Source organism: Cetorhinus maximus, chromosome 13 (genome assembly GCF_964194155.1).
Source record: "Cetorhinus maximus chromosome 13, sCetMax3.hap1.1, whole genome shotgun sequence".
NCBI lineage: Eukaryota > Metazoa > Chordata > Chondrichthyes > Lamniformes > Cetorhinidae > Cetorhinus > Cetorhinus maximus.
Window position 1 is genome coordinate 65,420,508 of NC_135891.1, and position 19,061 is coordinate 65,439,568.

Genomic DNA, 19,061 nt, shown 5'->3' on the forward strand with positions numbered 1-19,061 from the left:
CACCACCTTCAACACCTCTTTGATCCTTTTGTCTGTGACATCTTTTGATTAACTGCTCCTATCACTGCTTGCTTGTCCCTACAACCACCCCCCGCTCGACTTCTCTCTCCCCCCACCCCCCACCTAAAACCAGCTTATATTTCACCCCTCTCCTAACTATACTCAGTTTTGCTGAAGGGGCATGAGGACTCGAAACGTCAACTCTTTTCTTCTCCGCCGATGCTGCCCGACCTGCTGAGTTTTTCCAGGTAATTCTGTTTTTGTTTTTAATTCCTGAATTGTTTTGTGGTGTGCACTCCTAAGCATTTAGCTTCAGGGGTGGTGGTGGTGGCGGCGTATAGTGGTAATGTCACCAGACTAGTATTCCAGAGGACAAGGCCAATGCTCTGGGGACGTGGGTTCAAATTCCACCACAGCAGCTGGTGGAATTTAATTTGTTAATAAATTTGGAATTAAAAAGAAAACCTTGGTAATAGTGACAATGAGACCATTGTCGATTGTCCTGAAACCCCATCTAGTTCACTGATGCCTTTTAGGGGAGGAAACCTGTCGTTACCTGGTCTGGCCTACATGTGACTCCAGATCCACAGAATGTGGTTGACCCTTTACTGTCCTCTGAAAAGGCCTAGCAAGTCATTCAGTTGTATCAAAACTATTACAAAGTCTGAAAAAAAGGAATGAAACCGGATGGATCAACCAGCATCGACCTAGGTACTGGAAACAACAACTACAAACCCAGCCCTGCCGACCTTGCAACATCCTCCTTACTAACATCTGGGGGTTTATGCCAAACTTGGGAGAGCTATCCCACAGTCTAGTTAAGCAACAGCCTGACGGAGCCACGCTCTATGGAGCCAGTCCCAGGCACCACCATCACCACCCTTGGGTATGTCCTGTCCCACCAGCAGAACAGACCCAGCAGAGGTAGCAGCACAGTGGTATCTGGTCAAGAGGGAGTCCTGGTAGTTGTCAACCCTGGACCATGTGAAGTCTCATGGCATCAGGGCAAGGAAATCTCCTGCCCATTACCACCCACCCCCAAAATCTGGGTCTATGGGTGGTGAGGGAACCAACAGGAGGAAAACCCTATTTGACCTCGTCCTCATCCTTGCCAATCTGCCTGTCGCAGATGCATCTGTCCATGACAGTATGGTAGGAGTAACTGCCACACGGAACTTGTGGAGACATTGAGGATACCCTTCATAATGTTGTGTGGCACTCTGCCATGCTAAATGGGATAAATTTTGAACAGGTCTAGAAACTCAAATATGGGCAAACTTGAGGCACTGTGGGCCATCAGCTCCAGCAGAAATGTATCTAAATGCAATCTGTAATCTCATGGCCGGGAATACCCCTACTCTACCATTGCCATCAAGCCGGGGGAGCAACCCTAGCTCAATGAAGAGTGCAGGAGGGCATTCCAGGAGCAGTACCAGGCATAGCTAAAAATGAGGTGTCAACCTGGTGAATCTACAACACAGGACTACTTGAATGCCAAACCGAGCAGCATGTGATAAACAGAGCTAAACAATCCCACAACCAAAGTATCCAGTCCAACTCTGCAGTCCTGCCACATCCAGTCGTGAATGGTGGTGGACAATTAAATAACTAAGTACGAGGCGGCTCCACAAATATCCCCATTCTTAATGATGAGTGAGCCCAGCACATCAGTGCAAAAGATGAGGCTGAAGCATTTGTAACAGTCTTCAGCCAGAAGTGCCAAGTGGATGATTCATGTCAGCTTCCTCATGTGGTCCCCACTGTCACAGATGCCTGTCTTGAACCAATTCGATTCACTTCACGCGATATCAAGAAATGGCTGAGGACACTGGATACTGCAAAGGCTATGGGTCCTGACAATATTCCGGCAATAGCACTGAAGACTTATGCTCCAGAAATGGCAGTGCCCTTAGCCAAGCTGTTCCAGTACAGCCACAACACTGGCATCTACCTGGCAATGTGGAAAGTGCCCAGTTATGTCCTGTCCACCGAAAGTAGGAAAAATACAACCGGCCAATTATCACTCCATCGGTCTACTCTTGATCATCAGTAAAGTGATGGCAGATGTCATCGACAGTGCTGTCAACTGGCACTTACTCGGTAATAACCTGCTCTCTGATGCTTAGTTTGGGTTCCACTGGGGCCACTCAGCTTCTGACCTCTCCACAGCCTTGGTCCAAACAACAACAAAAGAGCTGAACTAAGAGGTGAGGTGCGACTCCCCTTGACATCAAGGCAGCATTTGACAGTGTGGCATCAAGGAGCCCTAGCAAACTGGAATCAATGGGAATCAGGGAGAAAACTCTCCATTGGTTGGAGTTATACCTAGCACAAAGGAAGATGGTTGTGGCTGTTGGAGGTCAGTCACCTCAGTTCCGGGACATCACTGCAGGAGTTCCTCTGGGTAGTGACCTAGGCCCACCTGTCTTAGGCTGTTTCTTCAATGACCTTCCTTCCATCATAAGGTCAGAAGTGGGGATGTTCACTGATGATTGTGCAATTTGGAATTCCTCAGACAAGACCTGGACAACATTTAGGCTTGAGCTGGTAGGTGGCAAGTGACATTTGTGCCAGGCAATGACCTGGAAACTGGAGAAGTGCAACTCCCAACAACACTGAAAAGGCCTGACACCATCCAGGACAAAGCAGCCTGCTTGACTTGCACAACATCCACCACCTTCAGCACCCACTCCCACCACCACCAATTCTCAGTAGCAGCAGTTTGTACCAACTACAAGATGCACTGCAGCAACTCACCAAGGCTCCTTCAATAACACTTTTTTTTTCAAACCTGCGACCTCTGCCACCTAGAAGGACAAGGGCAACAGATGCATGGGATAACCACAACCTGCAAGTTCCCCTCCAAGCCACACACCATCCTGACTTGGAACTATATTGCCATTCCTTCACTGTCACTGGGTCAAAATCCTGGAACTCACTTCTACACCACATGGACTGAAGCAGTTCAAGAAGGCAGCTCACCACCTCCTTCTCAAGGGCAATTAGGGGTGGGCAATAAATACTGGTTTAGCCAGCGATGCCCACATCCGTGAAAGAATTTTTTTTAAATTGGGGAAAGGGGCATTTTCCAATCTTGTTACAACCACCACAGAGGGGAAATCTTACACCTTTGTTCAACTTTTTTTTCTGAACATTTTGTATTTATTAGGTGTCTTTTGAAAGCTGCTAGTACTCTTTTAATAAAGGGTTCAAGAGAAAAACAGCTGCTGCCATCAAGGACAGAGCAGGATTTTGAAAATTGTTTCCAGTTTAGTTTGGTCAGAAATTATCTTGCTATCTATGTTTTGAACAGAAAGAATGGTTTAAGAGTAGCAATGTTTCTCTGTGGTGAACATAAGCACAGGAAAAGGCTGTTTAGTTGCCTAATTCACCAATTAATTAGATCAAGGGTAATCTGTATCTTCACTTAATTTACCTGTCAAGGTTCCATATTCCTTTAATATGACTATGTCAGCAGACAGGTAGATGGGTAATTTTAATTTCCAGGCCTCTAAGTGGCGCACAACTGGAGCAGGAATGACTTGCTTACAATTCCCATCACCATGTGACTTGAATCAGAATGTCAGTTGCAGTGGAAAGTTGCAGGAGAGAGAGATTCATTCTCTCGCCCTCCAGTTCTTTGCACTCCACATTGATGTTCCAACACTCTGTACCCACCGCAGTATCTTGTTGTATTTTCTTTATAGTTTGCATGATCTCGTGTTCCTACTGTATAATATTCTTAGGGGCAGCTGGAGAAGAAATCACATTGCTAGCCTGTATAATGCCCATCTGCATCGTTAACTATACAAGCAGTGCCCTAAGGTTAGTTTTATCTCCAAGCTGAATTTTTATGTGGAATGATACTGGAAGGATTGGGTCTTCTGAAGTTTTGCAATCTATAATATTTAGAACTGGTTTGTGGCTTTTAATGTTAAGGTTACTGTGATAAATTGCTACATTGCACTATCTCTGGTTTCCATTGTGGGCTTATAACTTGTTTACCTGTTGATGGGTTAGTCAGAGTTTCCCCTTTTTGAAAGTTTCCGCTGAGGTCATTTGCTGCCTTCAGGAGATTGAGGGGAGTCCATAATACTGCAAACTGTAAATCAGCAATTGAAGAAGTTAGTTTGAGTTAAACAGTGTGTACGTTTTGTTGATTTTCCCCTTAGCTGTAGCTTCTTGAAATAAGTCTTAGAATTCTGAATGATCCTGGGGCTGGCAGAGTTGAACAAAAAAAAAGCTGCATTCGTGTTAGGTCATTTGCTCCAGTAGTTGGGTAAATGTATCTTTTAGTCTCTTGCCAACAAAATTTATCACACTTCATACAATTTTACAGCCCAAAAGGAAGTTATTTTTCCAATTATACCTGTGCCAGCTCTATGAAAGAGCTGTCCACCTAGTTCCACTCCATAGATCTTTCCATGCCCTCTCTTACTATAGATATAATTTCAACCTTTGAAACCTCCAAAGATCCTTCTAAAAATGTGGGCCAACTTGTACTCTGAGTATAAAATGTGAACTGCTGGTTCGCCACTTCAAAATGTGAAAAAATAAACACAGTCCACTCTGTTATGATGCATATGGGGAAACTGTAAACCAAAATATTGAATGCTCAGCAGAACTTCCTGCCACAACTAAAGTACACTGAGGAAGCTGCTGCCTCTCCCCTTTGCTCAGCAAAGAAATCAAGAGTCGGGCTGAAAAGGTAATTAGAACCAAGGCATGTGCAGTTTTAAATAAGCATCAATGTAAAATGTCAAGTAAAGACAGAAAATGCTAGGTACACTTAGCAGGTCAGGCCACATCTGTGGAGAGAGAAACAGTTAACATTTCAGGTTGACCACCTTTCATCAGATGCTGTCTGACCTGTTGAGTATTTCCAATCTTCTCTGCTTTTATTTAAGATTTCCAGCATTGACAGTATTTTGCTTTTGTTGTAGAGTGTCAAGTAGTTTGTTCAGAGTCTGCGTTACCTTACATTGATCAAGTGCCAGCATCTGTCCATTATGGAAAAGGCAGATACCCAAGTTCTATACTGGCTGTGAGCGTCTTCTATTATCCATGTTCACACATCTATCTAAGCAGTTCAGGTTGTTTTCGATTTGTCTATCCATGGAAGGTTTTTCCTTTTCTGTGGTCTTTTGTAATTTAGGTCTGTATTCTTAAGGAGCTCATAAGACTGGTGCTTGAGTTCTTGCCTCGCCATAGGACGTTTCTCATGCAGTTCTCTTCACACTTCAGTTAACTGATGATTTAACTCTTGATAGTGTGAGGCATAAAGATCTAAACTTTAGACCACAAATCTTAGCAATGACATTATAGTTGCTAGATATTTCCATCAATGCTGAAACTATACTGTGGAGGCTGCTGCTCCAAACAGCAGTTAAACAACTGGAATAAAAACAGAAAATGCTGGAGAAACTCAGGTCTGGCAACATCTGTAGGGAGAAAAGCAGAGTTAACGTTTCAAATCCGTATGACTCTTCAGAGCTGAATAGAGGTAGAAAAGTGATGGATTTTATACTGTTTGAGAGGGGGAGGAGCAGGTGGATCAAAATAGAAGGTAGGGGATGGGTGAGAGCTCAGATTTGACAAAGATATCATGGACACAAGACAGAGGGAGTGTTAATGGTAGTGCTAAAAATTAAAGATGGTGCTGATAGTGGCATAAAGGTAAGATAACAGCATGTGTTAATAGCAGAAGATCAGTGCTGTCTGAAAGTAAAACATAAGAACAAGTGATAGAGGGGTGGAGGGTTGCCGTTGGGGGAAAAAATTGGATTGAAAAAGAGGCCAAGATGAAGGAGAGAGTTCATGGTCTGAAATTGTTAAACAACTAGTGTGTACAAAGCTAGTCTGCAAGGTGTTGCAAGAATACTTGAGGAAGGATGTGAAGATATTGGAGAGCGTACAGAGGAGATTCACAAGAATGATTCCAAGATGAAGAACTGTAGCTATGAGGATAGATTGGAGAGGTTGGGACTGTTTTCCTTGGAAAAAAGAAGGCTGAGAGGAGACTTGATAGAGATATTCAAGGTCCTGAGGGGTATGGACAGGGTAAATAGTGAAACTGTTCCCACTCAGGAGAACATCAAGAACTAGAGTGCACGGATTCAAAATAATTGGCAAAAGGAATAAATGTGATGAGTAAAATCTTTTTCACCCAGAGGGCGGTTGGAGTCTGGAATAAACTTCCTGAAAGGCTGCTGGAGGCAGGTTCGATTGAGGTATTCAAAAAGGATTGGTTTGCTACCTGAAAAGGGAGAATGTGCAAGGTTAAGCAGATAAGGTGGGGGAGTGGGACCAGGTGGAATGCTCTTTCAGAGAGCCAGTGCAAACTCAATGGGCTGAATGGCCCCCTACACTGTAAAGCTACTGTGATATTTTACATGGTGCAAGTATGGCTTAATATTTTTTCAAAATTTTATATTCCTTGGCTGTTGTATTTGATACAAATTTGAGGTGGAGAACAAGACAAGACCATACGGCCTGTTAAGCCTCCTGTGCCATTCAATATGATTGTGGCTGATCTTGGGCTTCAACTCCACTTTCTTGCCCTCTAGGAGACGCAGTGGAATTGAAGGAGGCAACTCAGAAATTATGGGATGAAGACAAGCTACGTAAATAGTCAGTGCAGTGGCAGCTAACATTTCCATCTTGACCTCCACCAGAGGTCCCCGGCATCACAGATGCCAGTCTTCAGCCAATTCGATTCACTCCACATGTTATCAGGAAATGACTGAAGGCACTGGGTGGTGCAAAGGCTATGGGCCCTGACAATATTCTGGCAACAGTACTGAAGACTTGAGGTCCAGAACTTGCCATGCCCCTAGCCAAGCTGTTCCAATACAGCTACAACACTGGCATCCACCCAGCAATGTGGAAAATTGCCCAGTTATGTCCTGTACACACACAGCAGGACAAATCCAACCTCACCAGTTGCTGTCCCTACAAGCCTACACTTGGTCATCAGCAAAGTGATGGAAGGGGTTATCAACAGTGCTATCAAGTGGCACTTGCTTAGCAATAGACCTGTTCACTGACATCCAGTTTGGGTTCTGCCAGGACCGCTCAGCTCCTGACCTCGGTTACAGCCTTGGTTCAAACATGGGCAAAAGAGTTGAACTCCTGAGGTGAGGTAAGAGTGACTGTCCTTGACATCAAGGCCACATTTGACCGTGTGGCAACAAGGAGCCCTGGCAAAATTGGAGTCAATAAGAATCTGGGTGGGTGGTAGGGGGGGAGGGGGTGGAGAAATTCTCCGCTGGTTGGAATCATATCTAGCATTAAGGAAGATGGTTGTGGTTGTTGGAGGTCAGTCATCTCAACTCCAGGGCATCACTGCAGGAGTTTCTCGGGGTAGTGTCCTCGGTCCAACCATCTTCAGCTGCTTCATCAAATGACCTTCCTTCCACCATAAGGTCAGAAGTGAGGATGTGCAATCATTAGTGAACAATGTTCAGCACCATTCGCAACTCCTCAGATACGGAAGCAGCCCATGTCCAAATGCAGCAAGACCTGGACAACATCCAGGATTGTGCTGACAAGTGGCAAGTAACATTCACACCACAAGTGTCAGGCAATGACCATCTCCAACAAACGAAAATCCAACCATCGCCCTTTGACGTTCAATGGCATTACCATCACTGAATCTCCTACTATGGACATCCTGGAGGTTACCGTTGACCAGAAACTGAACTGGACTAGCCATATAAATACTGTAGCTACAAGAGCAGGTCAGAGGCTAGGAGTCCTGCGACCAGTAACTCCCCTCCTGACTTCTCAAAGCCTTTCCAACGTCTACAAGGCACAAATCAGGAGTGTGATGGAATACTCTCCACTTGCCTGGATGAGTGCAGCTCCCACAACACTCAAGAAGCTTGACACCCTCCAAGACAAAGTAGTCTCTGTGATTGGCACCCCTACCACAAACATTCACTCCCACCACCACCAAAGAACAGTGGCAGCAGTGTGTACCATCTACAAGATGCACTGCAGGAATTCACCAAGGGCCCTCAGACAGCACCTTCCAAACCCATGACCACTATCATCTAGCAGGACAAGGGCAGCAGATAGATGGGAACACCACCATCTGGAAGTTTCCCTCCAAGTCACTTACCATCCTGACTTGGAAATATATCACCATTCATTCATTGTCGCTGGGTCAGAATCCTGGAACTCTTCCTAACAGCATTGTGGGTGTACCTACACCAAATTGACTTTTTTAAAATTAATTCACGGGATGTGGGCTTCGCTGACTGGGCCAGCATTTATTGTCCATCCCTGTTGCCCTTGAGAAGGTGGTGAGCTGCTGCCTTGAACCGCTGCAGGTCCATGTGGTGTAGGTACACCCACAGTGCTGTTCGGAAGGGAGTTCCACGATTTAAACCCAGCGACGGTGAAGGAACAGCGATATATTTCCAAGCCAGGATGGTGAGTGACTTGGAGCGAGGACTTCCACATGGTGTTCCCATCTACCTGCTGCACCTGTCCTTTTAGATGACCAGTAGGATGCCCAAAGCTCCATTTCAAGGATGCTTGCAAGCATGAAGGCCCTAAATATCAATTCTTGCGCCTGGGAGACTAGCTAACGTCAAAGGAAAATGGCAACATCACCTATGGAGCAGCATGTGCTGCCATGACTATCAATGGCAGACACCAACAACGAAAACCTAAAACAACACCCGATAACCATTTCATATAAGGCACTTTTTGGCATAACCTGCTATCATGGATTGGTCTCTTCAGCCATCAGCAGAAACACATCATATGGAATTTCTTACATATCGAAGCAGTCAATATGCTAGTACATGTAACAACAGATTTTATATACAGACTGACCTGATCTTCTGACTGTTCGATGTGTTGTATGCTACACTTTCCTGAACTATAATTAGTGAAAATGGTTTAATCATTCATTGTTTACTGGTTTAGGCATGCCTTCTGCAATAGAGTTTCCACACCTCTGAATGGAGTAAGTAATGCAGATATTAATACATTCCTGGAAAAGCCCCTCTCCATCCATTTTGTTCCCTCAGTTTTTCTTGGAGTTCTTATATATTCAATTAAGACTATCACAGGTAATAGTTTAAGTTCAGTTGAATAGCAACATGCTAGTAACTTAGGAAATATATAGACATTGTTCCTGAGCTCCAGACGGATAAATTGGTTGATCTTGTGATTCCTAGAGTCCTTTTATTTGGGTGGAATCCATTGGCCCTAGTTTAAAAAGCTGCTATGTAATTGCAGGGTAAGCTTAAATTTCATATCCAATCTAAACTGAACTTTGGCATGATCAAATAATAGAAATATCTTGACCAGCTAAACATGACTGAGTATCTGGACAAATGCAAGTTAAATATGCCTTGGGGCAAATCTGACCAAGAGCCAAAGGCTTCTACCAAAAAGGATAATAGTGCAATTTGTGATCATGTTCATTCCAATTGTGTTCACCATTGCAGCTGTCCAAAGTGTAAACATCCCATTGCTAGGGAAGGCAAAACATCCCTTATCCAGAATTATGCCTGTCTCTTTATGGGGTATGTGGAACGTTCCTTGTTACAGTCCTACTCAGGCCCCCTCCCACAACTCTTTCTCCGGTACGTCGATGACTGTTTCGGTGCCACTTCGTGCTCTCGTCTGGACCTGGAAAAAATTTATTAATTTTGCTTCCAATTTCCACCTCTCCATCACTGTCACATGATCCATCACTGACACTTCCCTTCCTTGACCTCTGTCTCAATTTCTGGTGATAGACTGTCCACCAATATTCATTACAAGCCCACCAATTCCCACAGCTACCTTGACTACATCTCCTCACACCCTGCTTCCTGTAAGGACTCCATCCCATTCTCCCAGTTCCTTCACCTCCGTCGCATTTGTTCCGATGATGCCACTTTCCTTAACAGTGCTTCTGACATGTCTTCCTTAACCGAGGTTTCCCACTCATGGTGGTTGACAGGGCCCTCAACTGTGTCCGACCCATCTCCCGCGCCTCTGCCCTCACACCTTCCTCTTCCTCCCAGAACCATGATAGGGTCACCCTTGTTCTCACTTTTCACCCCACCAGCCTCCGCATTCAAAGGATCATCCTCCACCAACTCCAGCATGATGCCACCACCAAACACATCTTCCCTTCAGCACCCCCCACCCCCGTCAGCATTCCGTAGGGACCATACCCTCCGGGACACCCTGGTCCGCTCCTCCGTCATCCCCTACACCTCAACCCCCTCCCACAGCACCTTCCCGTGCAATCACAGAAGGTGCAACACCTGCCCCTTTACTTCCCCACTCCTCACCGTCCAAGGACCCAAACATTCCTTTCAAGTGAAGCAGCACTTCACTTGCACCTCCTTCAATTAGATCTACTGCATTCGCTGCTCCCAATGTGGTTTCCTCTACATTGGAGAGACCAAACGCAGACTGGGTAACCACTTTGCGGAACACCTTCGGTCTGTCCGCAAGCATGACCCAGACCTTCCTGTTGCTTGCCAATTCAACACACCATCCTGCTCTCATACCCACATGTCCGTCCTTGGCCTGCTGCAATGTTCCAGTGAAGCTCAACGCAAACTGGAGGAACAGCATCTCATCTTCCGATTAGGCACTTTTACAGCCTTCCAGAATTAATATTGAGTTCAACAACTTCAGACCGTGATCTCTCTCCTCCATCCTCATCCCTTGTTGATCTTCTTTTTTTCAAATATTTTTAAATTTTTATATATATTTTTCCGTTTTTAAAATTTTATTTCCATTTTTTTCATTGTTTTATCCCCACCTTTTAGCTTATTTCGATCTTTTTTCCCCACACTGTCCCCTCCCCCACCCCACCCCCACTAGGGCCATCTGTCACATGCTCATTCTGCTTCCTACTCTTAATGTCACCATTAGCACCTCCTTTTAGCCAGTATCACCACCATCAACTACTCTTCGACCTTCTGTTTATGACATCTTTTGCAACCTCTCCTTTGCTTTCACCTATCACTGGCCTTCTATCCAGCTTCACCTGTCCCACCCCCTTTAAACAGTATATATTTCACCATATTTTTACTTCTCTTTAGTTCTGAAGAAGAGTCATACGGACTCGAAACATTAACTCTGTCTTTCTCTCCACAGATGCTGTCAGACCTGCTGAGTTTTTTCCAGCACTTTTTGTTTTTGTTTCAGATTTCCAGCATCTGCAGTTTTTTGCCTTTATCCCTTATACTCTGCGCTCACAATTTGCTCTCATTCAGATACTAGCTATCCTCATTGTTCATTAATAGAAGTTTTTACAGATTTTAAAAACATGTGCAGTGCATGTCATAATAATGCCATTGAGTTGGTTGCTCCTGCTCAATTTTCTGCTAAGTTCATTGCCTCTTGCTGTTCAACTGCAGTTGCCATTTTTGTGTTCACCACTTGAGTTCTGCCATTGTTTTCAAAAGTTTGGTTCCTCACTATATTGTACTCTTTCATTGGATCTAGTTTAAATAGGTGATGGACTTAAACAAAACGGCCATATTTTTAAAAAAATGTTGAGCTAAAGTTTTTCAATAGTGATGGATTAAGAGGTTGAGGGGTGACCAGAGCAGCTTTTGGCCTTGTGTTGCTGTGCAAAGTCTGCAGCTCCCACAAAACTTTGAGACAACAATATCAACAATATCAATGCCTTTTTAACTTGTATTAATTGCACTTCACTTAAAATCTTCTGCCTTGTTGACTTCAGGCTGTCTCTGGGTTCAATGGGACATGTTCAGGACAGAACCATGGATGTGTCTGAAGTTTATTGCACTTCATTTGCTAATTTTGGTAAATGTTTGTGGGTTTTGTTTTTCAATAGCATCAGTTTTTGTGGTGGAATTTTAACTATCATTGTCCCAAAAGAACAGGTCCTAGAGTCGTCGGTACTAGTTACAATGCTTGGTGATCAGATGGGAAATAATTGATAAGTGATCCTACCTCTTGGACCACATTCAGCAGTGTTTCCTATACTATCCTGGGCTGCTTGCAAGCCAAGAAGACTTGCATCTTCAGTGTCATTCTGAGATTTTGGCAGAGTAGCAGATACAATAGCTGTCACGTGTGCTAAACATGTCAAACGGTCAAGAATAAATGATATATGGCTTAAGATCAAATATTTGGACTCCACATTCCAGATGACATTGTTACTGAAAACGACCAGCCAACTAAACTCTTTTAATGTACAGATTTTGCACTTTACTAGTTTCATATATGCTGGCTATCTGAGTTTTAAACTGTGTTCTGCTTGTCCTATTTTGGTTAAAATGAACGTGAATTTAAAATCCTTGATATCTACCAAGTCATTCAACAGTTGTTGCTCCTGTATGTAGATGGTTCGGTTCCTTGGGCTCCTGTATTGGATGGGCAGATTATTGTTTGTTGGTAGAAAGAGAGATTGACTGCATTAGAATCCTTTGTGAGGAAAAGCAATTGTTGCAGTGTGACACTATAATATGGTTAAAATCAATAACTAATTGTTAAATATTAATTACCATGAATATTTCCCTGCAGTGAGATTCATGGAGTGTGATTAGAACTGTACTGGAGTACAAATGAAAGTCGGCTTCACCATGGCTTCTAGCAGAGGCAACAATCAATTGAAGCCCCCACTTCGTATCCTGTCCCTCACTCTTCTGTCTCCAACGAACAACAATATTCACAGGATCACAGAGTTGTTACAGTGCAGGAGGAAGCCACTCGGCTATTATGTCTGCACCGGCTTTCTGAGCAATTCACCTAGTGCCATTCTCCTGCCTTCCCCTCATAACCCTCACATTCTTCCTTTTCAGATAACAGTCTAATTCCCCTTTGAGTGTCCTGATTGAACATGCCTCCACCACACTCTCTTGGGCAGTACATTCCAGACCCCAGCCACTTGCTGCATGAATAAGTTTATTCCTCCTGTCGCTTCTGCTTCTTTTGCTAATTACCTTAAATCTGTGTACACTCATTTTCAATCCTTTCACAAGTGGGAACAGTTTCTTCATAACTACCCTGTCCAGACCCCTCGTGATTTTGAATACCTCTATTAATTCTCCTCTGTTGTTTCTTCAAGGAAAGTAGTCTCAATTTCTCCAGTTTATCTTCATTACTGAAGTTCCTCATCCCTGGAACTGTGCCTCACTGAAAAACTGAGTGGCAATCCCTTACAAGACAACTTTTAGTGTAGCAGCTTTCATTCTACAGTTTTCAACCAGGAACTGCAGAGAAGTTAGGAGTAGGTCTGAAACCTGAAACTTTTAAAATATTGGCAACACATGAGTCTTTGCTATCGATGGGAACAACCCCAAGTCTTGGTAGACTGTTCAATATGATTGAAAGCTCAGAGCACAGCCCTTTTAGGTTTTTTAGACTGACTTTTTATTCATATTTTAACAAAGGTATTTCCATGACAGATCTCCCATTTCTCGTTCTTGAGTGTCCCTGAGCGTGTTCTCGTCCATTTACTTGAGTTAAAAATACATTGGCCCAGAACATCCAATCTCCGGATAGTCGGAGACCAGAGGAACTCGAAACGTACACACAGGGACCCGGTTGAAGTCCTGACATAAGCAAGTCCCCCGTACTTACGTAGGAAGTTTATACTCCAGTTGCTGGTTTTACACTGCCTGGATTGCTCTGTAATTGGCCAGAACCTTGCAGACTTGAGCTGTTTACCCTATTCTTACTCTGTTTTTACATGGATTCACTTGGAGATTTTCATAACCGATATAAAACCAGTGAAACTCTAAATCAGCTGGAGTGTAAAAGCACTCCAGAACCCACAAAGTCCCTGACCCCCCCCAGGCAGTGCTGCTCCCCTACCCCAGCTATCCCCCAGGCCACCATGCCCTGACAGAGAACCTGACCCCCTTTATTCTTCTCCACCCCCCAACCATCCTACTCCCTCGCTCCTTTACCCACTTACCTTCTCTCCTGTCAAAATGACCGAGACCTTTAAATTTACTGGTTTACAGCAGTTGTTGCTGTAAAAAAGGGGGTGTGGCTTCACTTCTGCCTATGTTGCTACGCTGCACTGAAGGCCTCCAGAAGCAGCTACGCTTCATAGTTCTCAGCAGGCCTGGAATGGAAGTCTGGGCGAGTAACGTGAAGCTTCAGTCTGAGGAGCGAGTTGCAATCCAGCGGTGATTGCCACTCCAGGAAGATAAAGCTCATTATCTTCATTGATATCTTAATACCATTGTTAATTAAAATACTAGAGTATTGGCCTTGGCTTGTTTGAAAGCACAGTCACCTCTGAGTCGGTAGGTCGTGGGTTCAAATCCCAGCACATTCTTACACTTCGGTGTCAATATTGAGAGTGCTGCACTGTCAAAGGTGCTATCTTTCTGGTGAGGCTATCAGTCATGGTCCTGTCTTCACCCTCAGGTGGGCAGAAATGATAGCTAGGCACTACTTCGAAGAACAGCAGAGAAGTTCCTCCCAGAATCCTGGTCAATATTCCCTCAGGTAACACCACAGAACTGATTATCTGGTTATTTATTCATTGCTGTTTATGTGACCTTGCTGTGTGCATAATTGGCTGCTTTATTTTCCTGTGTTACTTTTAAAGTGTAGTCAATATTGTATTTGATGGTTGGGATGCCCTGATGTCATGAAAGGCACTGTATAAATGCAAGCTCTGCTTTCTTTACCTTAATTTTCTGACGACCTGTAATATGATAATCCAGGGTTTAGTTCTTCTCCCAGGCCAATCTGGAGTCTCAGTTCACATTGTACTTGTATCTGTCAAAGCAGCATATAGTCAAGAACATAACATTAGAAATAGGAGCAGGAGTAGACTATACAGGCCCTCAAGCATGCTCCGCCATTCAGTACGATCATGGCCGATCTATCTGCTTTCTCCACATATGCCTTGATTCCCTGAGAGACCAAAAATCTGTCTGTCCTCCTCACAACTTACATTTCCAGCTTTGTGTCGTCAACAAACTTGGATACGTTACTCTGTCTCTTTGTCTAAGTCATTAATACAGATTGTAAATAGCTGAGATCCGAGCAGTGATCCTTGCAGCACTGCACTAGTCACAGCCTGCCAACCTGAAAATTCCCTATCCATCCCTACTCTCTGCTTCTTGTTCATTAACCAATCCTCCATTCATGCTGATATATTACCCCCAATTTCATGAGCCTTTATTAATTCTGACACGACTATTCTGTGGGTAAGAAATTTGACTCGGCTTTTGCCCAGTAAACAATCTAGGAATAATTTCAATAAGAGGGATACCTCCTGGTCTTCCTCATTTAGTCAATATTGAACATGTATGTCAGGCAGGATGTTGGTTCAATGCATTATCGGAACTATAGCAAAAGAAATAATTTATATAGTGCCTTTCGTGCCCTCAAAACTTCCTAAAGTTCTTTATAGCCAATGAAATACTTTTTAAAAAGTGTAGTCATTCTTGTAGGAAGTGTGGCAAAATTTTTCCACTCAGCAAGCTCCCACAAACAGCATTGTGATAATGACCTAATAAAGTGATGTTGGTTAAGGGATAAATATTGGCCAGGACACTGGTGAGAGCTCTCTGCTGCTCTTCAGAATACTGCCATGGGATATGTTATGGCCACCTGAAAGGGCAGACAGGGCCTTGGTTTAATACCTCAGCCAAAAGACGGCTTCGATGGCAATGCAGCACTCCCTCTGACATATGCATCGTTTTTATTAGTGTTAGTGTGTGGTCTTCTTGCTAACAGGATCAGGCAATTTGCTCATAACTTAATGTTCTTTCTAAAAGGGATTTGTACTTGCAGTGCCAATGAGCGACGCAGAAATTTAAAGCAGCACTGTAACAAATTATTATAATGCAGTATCTCTGGATCACTGATGGAGTATGAAATTAATGGCAGCTTTCATGTCTGACTGAATTATCCTGGAATTTTGTTCTAAGCCACAGCCATTCCTCCTGGTCTCTTGCCAAAGCTGTTTCTTGGAGCTTCTGTCGCAACTTCTTTCGAGCGACCCCCTGGAAGATTCTGTTTTTGCCCTCATAAGGATCATTTTGCTTTCATATGACTTTAATTTTAATAGTCTTTCAATTGAATGAAATTCTTGCCCCAGACAGTTCCTTTTGTAATTGGAAAAACATGGTGTCTGCCTCTCTGTCCCCTCTCTGTTATTCCTAAAAGCTCTGCTCCTGTTCTCTTCCCTAAACTGCATATCTTCTATGCGGTTCAGAGCATTGCTACTGGAGGAAACCTATTCACCCATTCGGTTAGATTATTGCTGACCTGTATGTTGACTCATTTTACACCTTTGGTTCTGCAACCCTTAATAAACTTGCCCAACAAAAATATGTCAAGCTCAGTGTTTACATTTTTAATTGGACAGATTTTCGAGTGGGGAGGTGGTGGGGTTGTTCCCAGATTTCCCCTACCCTTATTGTGCAGTGCTTTCTGACATTGACCTTGATGTCATACGATCCATCTCCAAATTGGAGCAGAATGCAACTCCTGCCTGCCAGGAATCTGTCAATGTCCCACAGCGCTGCTTGCCTCACTTGCAGGATGGCCTCTATCTCCAATATCTCCAATTATAGGTAAATGCAAATTATTTTTCTTTCATTATCTTGAGTATTCAATTCACCTGTTGATTTAACTATTTTTCCATTCCTTCCCTGAACAGTTCCGTGCGTTAGCTCCAATGTATTATCGTGGATCAGCTGCTGCAATCATTGTATATGATATCACAAAAGAGGTAAGAAATTGTGGTTGCTGATCAGTCATCTCCAGGATGGGAATTAATACAGTGAGGAATGCTAAAAGCTCCTGACAGGAAAGTTTATTTTTGGTAAACTTTGCTGGAGTAGCCAACAGATATTACCGTACTGTAATGTGGGTAATGTTTCATTCAGTGATTCCACAGTTACAATATTTAACTCTACGTAAATGATAAAGGAATGAGCTGCTCACTTGGATTTAAATACTCTGGTTCCTCCTGCCACTGCCACACAGTAACTTGCTGAACTATTGACCCATTCACCTAATGAATCCTACTTATTGTTTTAAGTCATCCTTCCCTGTCTGGGGCTTTCCTTCCTCAGTAGATGCATATTCCGATCTGTATGATGGAGCATGTCCATTCTCAGAGGAGCTGCTGGAATAAGTTCCTGGTAAAAAGAATTGTGCAATTTGGGAAAGGACAACTGCAGTTCATATGGCTGGTTCCAGTGAAGTGCCTTGACTTTCAATAGAAACTACAGGCAAGCTTCTGCTTCCAATGCATTGTCCTCTTCAGGAGCAAGGCAATGCATGGAAGCTAGAGAAAGTTGAACTGGTATTAAAAAGAAAATGTATGGTCTAGTGATCCAAGGACTGTCTGCCTGCATCTCATCAGCAGGTGCCAGGAAACAAACCGTCTCTCATGGGCAGTTAATGCAGCTACACAAATGGGAGGAAGCGGAAATTACTTTTTCTCTTCTCAAGTTGATTATTGGTAATGGTTTGAAATCATAAATTGCCTCTGGGTGGTTGTTTTCTCTACTAATTACTCTGGTCATACTCTTGTACAGGAGACGTTGCAAACGTTGAAGAACTGGGTGAAGGAACTGCGACAACACGGACCTCCTAATATAGTGGTAGCAATTGCAGGAAACAAATGTGACCTTACTGACGCCAGGTATACAGCATTGTGCTGGAGTTGGGGTCAAACTTGAGAGCATGCTTTCATGTTTAACAACTAATTGATTTTTAAGTGCATCAAGCATTGCACTTTGGTTGATAAAATACTCGTCACATAGCAAACATTTGCCTCAGTTTGCCATCTGAGACAACGACCAAGCTGGAGCCTGGGACATCGGAGACAAAGAGATACTCATTCCAGGCCTCTGCTCTCATACCAGTTTGCAGGTGTTTTTTTAAGTATCAATTCCATTGAAATATTCAGAAGGAGATTGTTTCAAAAAAAATACTACTGCTATCTTTTATAGTTTTTTTTTACACAATGAAACACACCAAGGTGCTTCAGAGAAAAGTGCAGAATTGTGGTACAACTTATAGATTGTAAATAGTTGAGATAAAATAATTAACGACTTAGATAAAGGGACCAAATGTAATGTATCCAAGTTGACTGGCAATATGAGGCAGGGTGGGCAAGTAAGCTGTGAGGAGGGCACTAAGTTATGCGAAAGGATATGGGCAGGTTAAGTGATTGGCCAAGAAGGGGGCAGATGGAGTATATGTGAGGAATTATGAGGTTATTCACTTTGATCAGAAGATTAGAAAAACAGAATATTTTTAAATGGTGAGAAACTATTAAGTATTGGTATTCAGAAGATTTGGGTGTTCTAAAATTAGCATACAGGTCAGGAAGCAATTTGGAAGGCAAAAAGTATGTCTCCCTTTATTGCAAGGGGGTGGAGTACAAGAGTAAGGTAGCCTTGCTGCAGTTGTACTTTGGTGAAATGACACATGGAGTGCTGTGTACAGTTTTGGCCACCTTACCTAAGGTAGAAAATGCTGGCAATGTACTTGCCTTGGAGGTGGAACAGCAAAAGTTCACTAGATTTAATTCCTCAGGTGGAAGGATTGCTCTATGAGAAGAGATTGAGTACGCTAGGCCTTTATTCCCTATAATTTAGAAAAATGAGAGGTGATCTTGTTGAAATATAAAATTCTGAAGGTCCATGACAGGGTAGATGCTGAGAACATGTTTCCTTTGGCTGGGGAATTTAGAAACTGGGGGGTCCATCAATTAAGATTGAGATGATGAGAAATTTCTTAATTGAGAGTTGTGAATCTTTGGCATTCCCTACCCCAGGGGGCTGTGGCTGCTCAGTCATTGAGCATGCTAAAGGCTGAAATAGTTCTGCCTAAGGGTTATGGGGATAGTGCAGCAAAGCAGAGTTGAGATGGAAGGTCAACCATGATCTTATTTATGGTGGAGCAGAGTTGAGGGGGTGTCTGGGCTATCCTATTTCTTAGGTTTGTATGAAAGTTAGGAGAGTTGATTGAAGTAACTGAACTAGGGGATTTAGAAAGATAGCTTCAGATAAAATATGGGTTGGAGTCAGAGTGTTCTGGATAAGGAGAGTTTCTTCTGCTGGGGATTTTAGTGTTACAAG

The 19,061-nt window shown here is 43.4% G+C and overlaps 1 protein-coding gene across 1 annotated transcript in view; it reads left to right on the forward strand.

The window, feature by feature from the left end:
• rab22a (RAB22A, member RAS oncogene family) overlaps positions 1 to 19,061 on the forward strand; it is a 64,536-nt gene that overhangs the window by 27,666 nt on the left and 17,809 nt on the right. Inside the window, exons 4-5 of the mRNA XM_078555488.1 lie at positions 16,625 to 16,696; positions 17,511 to 17,617. Coding sequence (XP_078411614.1) covers positions 16,625 to 16,696; positions 17,511 to 17,617 — 179 coding nt within the window. The remainder of the gene's footprint in view (positions 1 to 16,624; positions 16,697 to 17,510; positions 17,618 to 19,061) is intronic.